Source organism: Sebastes fasciatus, chromosome 23 (assembly GCF_043250625.1).
Source record: "Sebastes fasciatus isolate fSebFas1 chromosome 23, fSebFas1.pri, whole genome shotgun sequence".
NCBI lineage: Eukaryota > Metazoa > Chordata > Actinopteri > Perciformes > Sebastidae > Sebastes > Sebastes fasciatus.
Window position 1 is genome coordinate 13,946,013 of NC_133817.1, and position 14,951 is coordinate 13,960,963.

The window sequence follows — 14,951 nt, forward strand, 5'->3', positions numbered from 1 at the left end:
TTGCCTTTGCCACCACAGCAATGCTGGAAAGCCTTGCCAGACTCGTTGGAATGGCTGGATTGTTGCTGGGGAGGAAAGGGTTAAAATATGGTTGCTGTGGGGATGCCACTGTCCGTCTCTGCCTTTTCCTCGGACAGCCTGTCTATTCCCCTAAGCCACACAAAGCCCCAGAAAGCCACAGAACAAGAGACTGTGAGCATTAAAAAAAAAAAAGGATCGGAGGACGGGCAGGAGCAAACTGGTTTTTGAAGAGGTAGATCTCTAAAAAGGTCTGAGTGCTTTGAGTTCACCCAACTACCTTAGGACACTGCAGAGAGAGCAGGAGGGAGGCAGGAGAGAGAGAGAGAGAGAGAGAGAGAGAGAGAGAGTGTGAGAGAGCGAGAGTGAGAGAGTGAGAGCGAGAGAGATATCCAAGCCGGCGCACGCTCTCTCTTTTGCTGCTACAACGGATCCTTTCCACATCGACGCTACTGTTAACGTCACGCCTGTAAGCCGCGCGCTCACCCAGCGCTCGCCTTCCCTGTCTTGCTCCTCTCCCTAGTCGGACGCTGCATTGGCGAGGGGGTGCTGATCACCACGAGGAGAGGAGAGACAAAAAAAAAAAGAACTGGAAAACAAGAAGAACAGAGAAACAAGCCGGAGAGAGGAAGGAGAAACTGCGCACCACCCCTCCTCCCTCTAACCCACCTCGATCAACCCAGCTACAACACCCCCACTCCTCCCAGCACCCCCTTCCATCCCCCACCCCCACTCCCCCTCTGAAGAAATTGACGGATTATTGGGAAGTGCAAGGGAGGCAGGCTGCAGCTGCTGCTGTGTGTGCTCACTACTGCTGCTGTGTGCTTCGCGGGGATGGTGTGTGTGCGTTTGCAATTGCTGCTGTCGCCGACGTGGCTGCCGAGGCTGGAGCGTGTGGCTAGTTAAGACGGGGAAGAAGCTAATGAAGGCAGTGCGAGTCGCCTAGTCTTTTCAACCCCCGCCGAGCACTCCTGGAGGAAGAAGAAAAAAGGAAAAAAAAGAAAAATCAAGTGGACACGACGCCACATTGAAAGGGGGAGCGAGGGGAAGAGAGCGAGAAGGGCTGTCAGACTGACCAACCGACCAACTGATTGACCACTAAAAAGTGAACAGAGGAATACAGAGAGGAGGGGGGCTGTTCTTTTTTCCCCGGCTTGTCAACCTCACCTCCTAACCATCGCAAACAAAAGGCAAAGAACATTGGAAAGGACTGTGGAATTTTCATTCAACCTTCTTCAATCCCACCCCCACCTACCTCCCTCTTTTTGTCCTTTCTGCCTTGGCTTTTGGCGCACAAAAAAATTGTGCGTGTGTTTGTGTTGTCGCCTGTGCTATGGAGACCTGGGTAAGGTGTCTAGCAGGGGGATCAACTGTCGGATTCCAAGGACAAGCAAGAGAAGAGGAGCCGACAGCAAGAAGCGAGCAAGGGAGCATTGCTGCTGCTTTGGGAGCCTGACTGGATTCCTATCTGCAATCTTTTTTTTTTCTTTTTTTTTTTTTCTAAATCAACAAGGAAAGGGAGGAAAAAAAAAACACTCACAAAAGGGCCTTCGAACCTTTCTCTTTGGATGTGTGGATTTACAAAGGGGCTCATCTTGGTTAAGCTCTTTGGCATTGATACCCGTTTTGACAGAGCAAATATAAAAAAGGCTTTCTTTGCTGCTCTTGGGATATACATACATCTGATGTGAATACCACAGCTCTTGATTGCAAACAGGAGGGGAAACTATATATCTCAGTTCAAGGACCTGTAATAATAACTTGAGGTAGGTGTCTAGTGTTTCAACCCCTCTTTGCATCAATTTGTAACCCTCCCTTCTGTCTTGTAATACGGCTTTTGGTTGGTTAATTTATCATCATGTCCTTCTCATACACACGTTTCAGAAAAGCCAGCCCTCTCTACCCTCCTTTCTCCTTCTGCCCCTGAGCACAGTCAAAAGCATTGCTTAATTGAGGATAGGTCAAGCCCTTTTGCCCCTTAGCAAGCACCCACATTCTCCCCTGTCCTCTTCAGTCACCTTGACTTCTTTGCTCTGGTCCCATTAACACTACTACCAGCCAACCAGCTACTTTCCCTGATCCCCAAAGCGCCCCAAACACCACCCCCCAAACACCCCATCCTCCCCCCCAGATGATGCTGAATTATGAACGTGCCACATCATGAGTCTCCTGGGGCGGGTAGCTGTGCATCGTGCCAGGAAAGCCGCCCTGCTCTGTGTAGTCTTTCTGATGGCGCGAGCGTGGAGCAGCGCCTCCCTGGCCTTGGCGGGGGCGGCGGTGTCTCAGGGACCCCAGGGCTGTCCACCGCAGTGTTCCTGTAGTAATCAGCAGGGGAAGGTGGTGTGCACCCGACGTGGCCTCACCCGTGTGCCCCCTGGCATTCCTGCCAACACGCGACACCTCAATCTGATGGAAAACGCCATCGAGGCGGTGCAGGCTGACTCCTTCCGCCACCTGCACCACCTTGAGGTGCTCCAGCTTGGGCGAAATGCCATACGGCAGATTGAGGTGGGCGCGTTTAATGGACTTACCAGCCTCAACACACTGGAGCTGTTTGACAACCGGTTGACGGTGATTCCCAGTGGGGCCTTTGAGTACCTATCTAAACTAAGAGAACTGTGGCTGAGGAACAACCCCATTGAAAGTATCCCCTCCTACGCCTTCAACAGGGTGCCCTCCCTCATGCGACTGGACTTGGGAGAGTTACGGAAACTGGAGTACATCTCAGAAGGCGCTTTTGAGGGCCTACAAAACCTCAAGTACCTCAACCTGGGCATGTGCAACATAAGGGGTGACATGCCAAACATGAGTCCCCTCAAGGGCCTGGAGGAGTTGGAGATCTCTGAAAATCATTTCCCAGAGATAAAGCCAGACTCCTTCAAAGGCCTGCGCTCACTGAAAAAGCTATGGGTGATGAACTCGCAAATCACAGTGATAGAGCGCAATGGTTTTGATGACCTATCTTCGTTGGTGGAGCTTAATCTTGCCCATAATAATCTGAGCGCTGTGCCACATGATCTGTTCTCCCCGCTCAGGTACCTGGTGGAGCTCCATCTCCACCATAACCCTTGGAACTGTGGCTGTGACGCTGTATGGTTAGCACGCTGGCTAAGGGAGTACATACCTACTAACTCAACTTGCTGTGGACGCTGTCACTCACCTGCCAGCATGAGAGGTCGACAGCTGGTTGAGGTGGACCCTGGTGAGGGTGCTGCAACCCAGTGTTCTGCACCATACGCTACTGATGCACCAAGGGACTTGAACATTTCAGCGGGGCGAGTGGCTGACCTTCGTTGCCGCACAGCCCCAATGTCTTCAGTGCGCTGGCTCCTACCCAATGGAACTATCCTGACACATGCCTCTAGTCACCCGAGAATATCAGTCCTCAATGATGGTACCCTTAATTTCTCAAACGTCCTGGCTGTAGACACAGGAACTTATACCTGCATGATGTCCAATGCAGCTGGGGCCTCCAACGCCTCGGCCTACCTCAATGTGAGTGCAGCTGAGCTTAACACATCCAACTTGAGTTACTTTACCACAGTGACTGTGGAGGTCTTGGGGCCAACCACTGAGATGCCCAAGCCTAAAACCACCACGACCACAGCTGCTGCAGCAGGGGCTGGGAGAGCTGGAGGGGGAGGGATAGGCCTAGGGACAACAACTACAACTGCCTCCCCTTCCGTCTTTCAGCCAGTCTTCATCTCCACACCAACTGTGCTGCTGCAAAGCACTAACAGCCCACCAGGTGCAGCTAAGACATCTGTGGCGCCAGGACTGCAAGGTGCCACTCTCAGGCCAGGCAAGTCTGGCCCTAGCTTGGATGAAGTGATGAAGACCACTAAGATCATAATTGGATGTTTTGTAGCGGTGACACTGCTGGCTGCTGTCATGCTCATCGCCTTCTACAAATTGAGAAAGCGCCACCAGCAGAGGAGCACAGTGGCAGCTGCCCGCACTGTGGAGATTATCCAGGTGGATGAGGAGGACCTTCCTCCACCAGCGTCTGCATCTCAAGAGACGGCTCTCACATTGCCTGAAATCCGGGACCATAACAGCATACACAAACTGGACTTTATCAGCCACAAGACTGACTATAGTTTTCACAAACCCAAGGCCGAATACAAACCCCAGCCTGATTTCACCCTTCATAAGCCAAAGGCTGAGTATACCACATACAAGCCAAATATGGACTTCAGTAGCCACAAATTCATCCCAGATTACAGCACTCACAAATCTACACCAGATTTTAGCCTTCACAGAACAAAGCCTGACTACAGCCCTTTTAGACAGGAATACAGCACTCACAAACCTAAAGCAGAATACAGCCCATTTAAACCGGACTTTGGTACTCACCCAAAAACAAAACCAGACTACAGCCCATTCAAACCAGATTATGGCACTCATCCTAGGCAGAAAACTGACCTCAGCCCATTCAAACGAGATTACAGCACCCAACCAAAACCTAAACATGACTACAGCCCATTAAGATCAGAATACAACACACAGCATAAACCTAAGGCTGAATACAGTCCATTCAAGCCAGACTTTGGTACTCAGCCAAGACCTAAACCTGAATACAGCTCATATAAGCCTGACTATAGCACTCAGCCTAAACCCAAAACAGACTACAATTCCCAGAGATCTAAAACTGACAGTACCTACAAACCCAAGGACCCATACTCCTCTCATAAGACTTCAACTGATTACAGCAGCGCCTTCAAGCCTGACTACAGCCCCCACAAAGCGGATTACAGCGCCTTCAAGTCTGACTTTAGTCCACACACTCAGAGACCTAAGCTTGATTACAGTCCCCACAAAGCGGACTACAGCCCCCATAAAGTGGACTACAGCACTCTAAAGCCCAAATATAACACCTACAAACCAACTGGCCATGGGGCAAAATGGACAGAAAACAATGTTGGGAACTCTTTGCCTCGAACCTTGCCCAGCACCATCACAGCAATGGCTGAGCCCTATGTCATAAAAACTCACACCAAGGAGAAGGTGCAGGAGACTCAGATTTAAGAAAGGCCGCCCAAAAGGCTCCCACTCCTTTCCCTAGGTTCCTAGCTCCAAAACCGCCCCTTTCCCACGCCCCCCCTTCGTCATTTCCTCATAAAATCATGCAATAGAATGCACAACGAAAAAAGGACAGGAACTACTTTTTTGTACAGAGTGCAAACTTAAAAAGACTGATGATTTCTTGTTGTACATGCTTATAAATAAATATATATATGGACAAATTGAAACTACCATGGGCTGGTGATAGAGAAACATATATTAAAAAGAAATTGAAACTATTTTCTAACTTGTAACTTCTATTTAAAACAATGAGTTGTTTAAGATGCTGTCTTGACTTTGACAAATGAGGGTAGTCTTGTTTTAAAAAGGGGGCATTCTGTGTGATTTTTACACCATGCTACAGAGAATGCAGTGATAAGAAAAAAAATATTTATACTGAGAAGACTTTCTTTAACAAAAACCGAAAAAAGGTCAGTGTCGATCTTTACAGGTTTATCTTGTAAAAGCACCAAGAATTTGTACTGTGCCAAATGTTATAAATGCAATAAAAAGGATTTTTGGAAGAAAAAAAAAGGAAGTATTAAGAGAGAGATGTTTTTTTCTCCTTCACTTCTTCTCCTGGTGTATACTGTAACGATCAGCCAAATGCTTTAGACACTGCAGTAAGACGCTGCAGCTATACTTTAACCCTACGTGTACTGAATGACTCAGGCAGAATGAATCACGGTGCAGAAGTGGATGGTGTTTTCTTTTTTTTCTTTTTTTTTTTAAATCTCTCAACACCTCCAATTATTATGGTCTTTATATGTATCATAAGTGTTTGTTCAGTTTCTATTTTACATCACCAGTAAGAGTGTCATGGTGCTTCATCAAGGTGTGGCTAAACAAAAAGTGTATATTTAATCCAAGTTCTACAAATGCTTTTAAGATGTTAAAAGATGATGGTGTCCACAAACAAGTATAGCAGTGCTATCATGACATCTAATGTTAATTGAACTGCTCATTACATAACGCTTTTCAACGATACAAACTGATTGTGTTACCTTATCTCATTTTCTACATTACAAACTGGTATTGTTTATCATGTATCTAATGAGTGAAAAAGGGGTGATAAATTAAGGTGAAGTACTGTTTGGGTGTTAAAGACTGTCTTGCACCTTTGCCAAAAAGTATAGATCCTCATTTCACTTTTCATTGCATTGCCAGCTGTTGTGCCTTCATCAATCAGTATGGGGGCTTTTTATGGTGACGAATGCATTCGGGTCTCGCTGTTAACTGCATTTTTCATCTTCAACAATATCACACCCCTCTCAATCATAATACAGCCCCGCGGGTCTCTGCCTAACAAAGAAAGATAACATGCAACATACGCAGTGGTTTGTACGCATGTGCTAGGCAGGTTTGTTTTTTGGAAAACCACAGTGTGTGGGATTGAAGTGCTGCTGCCCATTTCTTTCGTCTGTAACTCTTGTTTAATGGCCAAACTGGGGACAGTGTTGAAGAAGAAAAGATAGAATGATAGAAGAAATATAATGCTGGTGTTAACTACCCCTGGGAGCACGTATCACTTAAAAACAGAATAACATGTTTGGAGTGGGCAACATGTGGGTGAGAGATGACAAAGAGAATACTACAGAAGAACACCAGGGGAGTGACTGCAAGCTGTGTGGACCGTAATCATCACATCCAACACATACTACCTTCTCATTAACCCTTATATTAACCCTTATAAAGCTGTACAATTCTAAAATAATCCAACTTGAATCAAAATACACCATTACTAAACCTCTAGAGATGTTACCAGATCCACAGTCCCAGGCCTGAAAAAAGCTATGACCTAGTAGTGTAGTTGACACCAGTTTACGTAACCAGTAAGAAGTGTGGCGAATGGAGACCTAGGGAGACTACCTGCGAGGGCAACAAGAACAACATCAAGGTTTGCCTCTCCAACACTGTGGTGTTTTGACATTTGAGACAGAGAAACTAAAGAAAAAAAGGGAGAATGTTTGACTAGAAATGACAAGAGGTTGACATCACAAAGACAGTGTAGCAGTTAGCTGAGAGCTTGTGACGTGCCTAACCTGTAGTAGAGGCTGTCAAAAAGAGGAAGAGTGATGTGTGTGTTTGTGAGGGTGACAGTCCAGCTCTGAAAAATTAGGAAGTGACAAAAAGAGGGAGTGTGAGAGATAGATAGATAGAGTAAAGAGATGGAGGTTAAAGAGGACAGCTGAAGGGGGAAAGATGAGCATATTGTGTTTTGTCTTTGTAGTTGTTTCAGAGGATATCTTGTGCTTGGAAACACATGACATGTTGTAGAGTGGAACAGCATTTGTTGTAAATGTATAATTTAAATGTCCTCTAACATTGTGCTACATTACCAGGCTGGAATGGATATGATGATATCCCAATGAGTATTTTTTGGAGTAAAAACGTGGATGGCAAAAAGTGTGCAGTGCAGCAGAAAAATATATCACAGGGAAAAAGAAATTGAATCATATAATAAAAAATAAAAAAAGGAAAGCATGCAATTTTCTTCCCTGAAAAACATATTTAGAGGCAGCACACTGGACTGTGCAATCTTGGGGACCAAGGACATCTGGCATGTAAAAGACCGTGACGACCACAGAGACACATTGAGAGAGAGTTATCTATCCCTAAACACCAATACAATAGCATTTTGAGGCCCATATATAGGCGTGGTTTTGTAAAGTGGTCACGACTGCATCAGTGTCTCGTCATTATCACCAAACTGTCATCACGTTGGGGTGAAAAATAACCTGCTGCAGTGCACTCAGGGGCCGTCACAACTGGTCACTTGGGCAAAAAAAATCAGACAAGATCAAATCAACTACAGCTCTCGCTATTCTCCCCTTTTCTTGCGAAGTCTGTTGATGACTCAGCCTGCATTTTTTAAATATTGAGCATCTTCTGCAGGTGCCAGAACAAGCTTGATGGATCAGACATGCACGTCTGTCTGCGTTTGTCAGTCCACGTATGCGTGTGTCTCTTGCACCAGCTATGTTTTCTGTTGTACATAGAAAAGGGGGATGGAGGGAGCGTAAGGAAAAAGTGAGAGAGAGAGAGCAGGATGATTAATCTAAACTAAACCCTATAACTGCAACGTCCAAAAAAAACATATGCAAACACACCCATTTTACACTTTTACACTGACCATTTGTCACTACGCAGACTCCCATCTCAGACAGCATCGCTTCGTCTCGTCCTAAGTGTCTTTATAACATAGCTATGCAAAGACAGCGTTTTTTCCAGTTGTCTCGGTATCAGTGTGTTGCATCTAAATGGATGGTGTAAATGGGTGAGATGGATTGTGGAGCAGTTGTATGAACAGATGCAAGCACTGTGTTAAGCATTAAGCTTGTGTTATGGCGTGCTATCGTTGCACTTTGCACGCCTCAGTATGGTATAGCAGGATGGGGCTTATGCTGCGCCATGCTGCTCAATGCCCAAGTATGTGGTGCTCCGTGGTCACATATTAAGCTGTGCTGTGCTGTGCTATAAAAGGCTCTGTCATACTAATCAGTCAACATGACTACAGGGTCATCAATCAGCCAATCAGCTAGGCAGCCACTGAAGGGCTCCGTCTCCATGGGAAACACTCCTTCACTCCTTCACTCCTTCCCTCCGTCCCTTCCTCCTCCTCCTCCTCCAGAGTCATTTTCTTTTTCTTTTTTCTGTCTTGTGTGCTTCATTAGCAATCATGAAGCCATTTGAAAGAGGAAGCAAGGCAAGATGCACCTATTTACCCACAGCTCACAGAGCCTGGGGAGGGGAGGGGAAGGGATATTAGAGTTAGAGGAGGAAGAAGATAAAAGTGGTATAGAAATTGAGATGTGGGAAAAGGAAATTTAAAGCATGACAAGATTGCTAGAAAAGAAGTTATTACGGAGCAAGCAAGAGTGAGGAATTTAGCCAAAACAGAAAACGGGGTCAGGAAAAGGGAGCAGATCTAAGAAAGCTAAGACGGAGAAATATTGCAGTGGGCTGGATAAGGTGGCTGATTGTACACAGTATAGTGTTTCTGGGAGACTAAAAGGAATAGACGTGAGAAGGAGAAGGGAATTAAGGGAGAACGAAATGAAAAGATAAGTAGAGAGGGAGAAGCGAAAAACAGAAAACAAGAAAAAAGAAATTTGGATTAAAATGAAATGAAAATGAGAGAAGAGAGGGGGAAAGCAAAGCAGCGAGAGTGAGAGGAAGAGAGAGCAAAGGCGCTCGGGAGAGGAGTAAGCAGAGCAAATGTGATGCAAGAGTGCCAGCTACAGATGGAAAGGGGGATATATAGCCTGGCCGTCATGGCTCCTGCATGATTGCTGAATGGCCTGGACTGCACCACGAGGGGTGTGGTGGTAGGGGTGGTGGTGGCGGTGGTGGGGGGAGGATAGCGTGTGATGTTGCCATAGCACAGTGCAGCAGATAAGAAGTGCCGATACCGGTAATGGACTTGACCGCTGGGGGTACTTGAGGAAGGGAGCACGGTGAATATGACGGCAGAGAGGATGGGAGGATCAAGAGGTCAGCGCAAAATGGAACTGTAGGGACGGCGGCTGCCGGAGTGCTACCGAGTGCAATGCGTACCTGTTTTTCAGTGTGAATTTAACAGGTCAAAGCCCTTATAAAAAGCAGTCTCTAAAAAACAAATATACTTTTCACTTCCATTCAATTTAAGGAAAAGAGCTCATTCTCAACTTAAAAGGGTTTGTGGGGGAATTTTGAAACCCAATTATTTTGATGCAATCTCTTAATTAGATTTTTTTTTTCCCCTCATTGTAAATTACTATGCACCGAGGCGCAGAAGATGGCTGTAATAAAGTCTTATTCCATTAAAATGACCAAGACCAATAGGCGTTAGAATCTCAATTGCATCACCCTTTTATAGACTAGAGATTTTGAAACATATTCTACTTGTGTCAAAGAGGCTATATTTTACATTAGTGTCTCCTAAAAAAATGTGTATAAAGATGCTGGAATTAATGATTCATTGGCAAACAATCAATCTCTGTTAAATTAACAGATTACAGAAATATGTTATCACAAGTCGTGGGACCTTGGTTTCACTCATGCAGGTGTTTTATGGGGCTGAAGTTGATGCTGAATTTCCATACACTTAGGATTCCTGCACCATCTTTGATCAGAGCCTGTCATTAAGGAATCAGCACAGATGGTTGTCTATATACAGGAACAACAAGGATAAAAGGTGCTTCTTAGCCTATTAACTTTTTCCCATTCCATTGATATGAGGAAGTGCCTTGCATGTTGAGTTTCATGTGATTTATTTATTATTTTTTTTCAGAAAAGCCTGCATAATTATGTTTAACGTTTGAACTAGGGCTATCAAAGTTAATGCTATAATAACGCTTAAGCGCATTTTTAGGTCGTAGAGCACCTAAGAATCAACCATGTCATACTGGCTTGTCCTGAAGGAGGTTAAATAACACTCCAAACTTTTGCTAAATTTTGGCGAGGAAAAACTGGTATGACTATTTTCTAAAGGGGTCCCTTGACCTCTGACCTCAAGATATGTGATTGAAAATGGGTTCTATGGGTGCCCACGAGTCTCCCCTTTACAGACATGTTCACTTTATGATAATCACATGCAGTTTGGGGAAAGTCATAGTCAAGTCAGCACACTGACACACTGACAGCTGTTGTTGCCTGTTGGGCTGCAGTTTGCCATGTTATGATTTGAGCATATTTTTTAGGCTAAAGGCAGTACCTGTGAGGGTTTCTGGACAATATGTGTCATTGTTTTGTATTATTAATTGATTTTTAATACTAAATATATACATATATTTGCATAAAGCAGCATATTTGTCCACTCCCATGTTGATAAGAGTATTAAATACTTGACGAATCTCCCTTTAAGGAAAATTTTGAACAAATAAAAAATGTGTTAATATCTTAATTGACAGCCCTAATTTGAACACTATTTTATAATTTGCTTAATATCAATGTGGCAAAATAGCACATGCCAATTGCTTTAATTGTGTTTTCACTCATTTGTTTTTTAAAAGCTTTTATTGATTTATTGATAATTAACATACTGTAGCCAATGGGCGATAACAGAACCTGCCTTAAAATCTGCATCCATGCTAGGAGTGTGTGCTACATGTGCAAAGGGGTTTGTGTGTGTAAGCACTAGCCAGTGTGCTAGTGGAGCAGACAGGAGGCTATTCTAAGCAGGCCTGGGAGCGTGCTGCCTTGTGAGTCAACATGAGTCAGGGCCACGGAGTTGTTCGGTCCTAATGTCAAATAGAGGGACTTGGACGGGATGCGGAGTCAAAGGTGGGAGACGAGCAGGGCCGTGCTCATATACAAACTCGCCGTACCTTTAATATTTGGCTTTATCATGCTGTCTTTGCTAATTAGATGATTAAACAAACTCTTTTCTATAAACGGAGAATACATATTATTAACAGTACGCGTTCCGTTTTCTTTGAAATATCGAGAAGCGTAAAGCGAGAAGGTGCGGAAGGTGTTGGTGGGCTGGAGGCAAGTTGATGTTTTGCTGGTGCATCTCATTTTGACCGTGTGAAAAGCGATGTAAATAGCCATATTCAGTGACCAGCTGGTGGTATGATTTGTTGTAACGGAGGTCAACAGAGGCGGAGGAAAAAAAAAATTTCATCACAGTATACCGTTGGCAATGAGCCCAGTGCCGTCGAGGCTGCAGTGTTGAATAAGTGCAAGGCAACACATTTTTATTGGATACACACTGTGGTCAAATTTACACAGATTCTGTTGCTCAAACTGAGACTGGAATGGCAGGTGGCTCGTGCGAGGCGGTTTCTGCCATGTTGAGGACCCGCTCGAGTGGGTTACTCCCTGTGAGTTTATTGGCCTTGTGGCGGGTGACAAACATCCCTGTGTTTTCTTAGCAAGCCGGCGACGACGAAGAAGCCTTGCTTTTATGATCCCGTCCAGTGGTTGAGGTGTGTGTAGTAAATCACGTCTACTTGGAGCAGCAAACGGCGGAGACATATGTGAGGAGGAAGGGGGTTTTGTTGAGGGTTTTTTTTGTGTGCGCGCAAACACAAATAAAACACATGCACGTACACACAGAGCAGAAAAAATGAAGTCATTGACCATTAATTTCACTGCTTTTTGTCGAGATTTACGGAGTGGAGAGAAATCATGATCACAGGCGCAGCGTCACCAAGGATACTGTGCTCAGGATTCACTCACCCACAAACACAGACACACATAAACACAGTCCATCAACTCAAGACTCGTATTAGCATGTTGTTTTCTTTCATCATTTATAACCGAAATAAGCAACAAGCGAGGCAACTGTACTAACCGTCGACATGCAGTCAGGTGTCTGTATATATGTTCTTCTGAAGGATGAAGAGAAAGATGAGAAATGGCACGTACACAGTGTGCTGGAACGAATATCTTTGCATTCATGCTGCATGTACAGTCTAAAGGAAAGAAGTGAGGATAAAGGATGCTTTCTTACAAACCTGGAGACCGATGTTACATGAGAAAAAGAAACATGAGTTACAGGGAGTGTGTTCATCTTTCTAGGATGAGAATGTATCTGGGGTTGTAGACATTTTGGTGATTGCGGAGGGGTGGAATTGGGGTGACAAAATGGCCTCCTGCATTGCTCAAGACGTTAAAGTATAGGGAAGGCAGCGAGGAAGAGAGACAGACAAGCGTGAGAGAATTAAGCGAGGTGGGTAGCGAGGGCGACGCATTATCTATGACACCCTGATTTAGTATGTCAGAGGACGGTCGGTGCTAGATTGAAAAACGCGGAGAGAGAGAAGTGGGCAAAGAAAAGGAGAGTGAAGAAACAAGAAAGGGGGAGAATTGAAACGGTGATTGCTAGATAGATAAGAAGCCCATCGCTATCTGACACATTAAGGGAGAGCTCAAATTCGCTCTGTAGTAACTGCAGGGATCGTGAATTTACACCGACGTGGACTTCAAGATGACAAGCAGTGTGCTAATGTCAAAGACTTGCTGAGAAAAACGTGCACGGCAGAGCTGCAACATGAAAGCAAAACGTCAAGATGAAAGCTCTGACTGAGCTGCGTAGAGCATCCATGGGGCTGAAACACAGTTTTCATGCGGTGGTGGAATTATTCAGCCGCTGCAGCAAACCGCTGTGTGTGTTGGAATGTGTGTGTGTGCAGGTGGGTCAGCAGTGATCTTTAAAGATCAAACAAATCAATACGCAACCTCTGTTTGGAGTGGACAAGCAAAGCCTCGTGGCGTTGTAGGTAGTGAAGTGTTTTTGGCCCCACTTGAGTTTTTATTATTTAGCAGGAGGCGTTTGGAAATGTGTCAGACTTTGTTTAATTACTAAGCGGAATACGATGCAAGTAAAACTTCAGTATACTCCAAAACAGAAAGAGAGGGTAAATAAGCTCAAGCTGTTTTCGTGAGACGGCGGGGTCCAGGCCACACGTTTTAATGGATCCTAAATTAATGGTGTTTTCAAAAGCCCTTTTTTTAAAACACACAGTTGTTACTGAATAGAAAAGGATGCGGTGGGGTTTTGCTGGCAGATCTAAGACGGCAGCGAATCAGTAAGACTGTTTGCAAACATTTAGCTCATCCCTTTTTCCCTTTTATTCAGACTTCAAATGAATCTGGTTGGACTTCAGCATAAAAGAGGAGAAGAAGTGGTCTGTTTTGTGTGTGGTGTAGGAGATATGTTTGTTCGAATTTACGAAATTGTATTCCCAAAAAAATGATGTTAATTTGCATACATATAGCAGTTGAGTTATTGAACAAATGTCCAGTGTTTTTTTGGTCGTGTTGATGGGATTCAGTCCAAAAAACACTTGAAATACAGATGTGTGACTGCATGCCGGTATGAAAGAGCTTGTGTGGGAGTCGCTGCAGGTGAACCTGTGCCAGTCGAACTACACCACCTCCGCATAAAAAAACTGATCAAAGCATATGCCATCCCAGTGAAAAAGAGAGACAGCAAAGAGCATTTTAATCCAGTAGCTGCTTATCAATGTCAGACAACACTAAGACTTTTACTTTGTGAGATCCTCTAGAGCTGCACTGGGACAACCCTAAAATGTGAGTCACTGGAGACGGAGGAAGAAATTAGAAATATGAAGATGTAGTTGGAAATTTTAAACCTCGCAAATATATACATACAGTAAAGGAAGGCCCTAATTTTCCCATGTTTTTGTGTCTAAGTGACAAATGGGGCCAACATTTGTTTTTTTCGTTTTTTCAAATTGGTCCAGTTCGAGGGTCAGCGCTGTAACCGGCAGCCGCGAAACAAACTGCAAGGGCAAGTGAGCAGCGTCAATGAGCCGTTGCGTTCACAAAAAGTGCTTGTTTTTGCAACTGACAGGCGCAGATTGTTATTATAAGTGTCTGACAACATTATGAAAAGGACCCTTCAGAGAAATAAAACGTTTTTATTACCTTTCGCTTGATCTGGTCTGTTTGTTATTTTGTCCAAGTCCCGCTCAAGGAGAAGTCTCATTGTGAAATCGGAATATCTGTATACTCTGGCTCAGATAAATCGAATTCAAAGACCTCATCCACATTGTCAAAATCATCTAAATATTCAGCCATGACATTGGAAATCTTAACACTAAGCTACGCTTTCTGTACTCCAACACAACAAACTCTGCCTGGCTGGCACTGGCTTGTATTCCGCTATTTCTACCGTTGTCTTCCGGCAACACATCACCTCGCCAGATTTCAGAACGAGACTTCTCCTTGAGCGAGACTCTTTTCATAATATCAGACAATTCAAAGCCTTTCATGGCAATAACAAGCACTTTTAGTGGACGTAAATGACGGTGCCAGCTTGCCCCAATAGGATTACATTTATTTATTTTGAAATAAACCCCGACAAGGCGATTAAGGGGTATATCTCAAAACAACGACCCGCTAGCTGTACATTATCC

The 14,951-nt window shown here is 44.6% G+C and overlaps 2 protein-coding genes across 2 annotated transcripts in view; one reads left to right on the top strand and one right to left on the bottom strand.

The window, feature by feature from the left end:
• snd1 (staphylococcal nuclease and tudor domain containing 1) overlaps positions 1-14,951 on the bottom strand; it is a 213,564-nt gene that overhangs the window by 107,860 nt on the left and 90,753 nt on the right. The window lies entirely within an intron of this gene.
• lrrc4.1 (leucine rich repeat containing 4.1) lies at positions 804-5,610 on the top strand. The gene has a single exon (XM_074625381.1). The coding sequence runs from the start codon at positions 2,179-2,181 to the stop codon at positions 5,044-5,046; it is 2,868 nt and encodes a 955-aa protein (XP_074481482.1). The 5' UTR covers positions 804-2,178; the 3' UTR covers positions 5,047-5,610.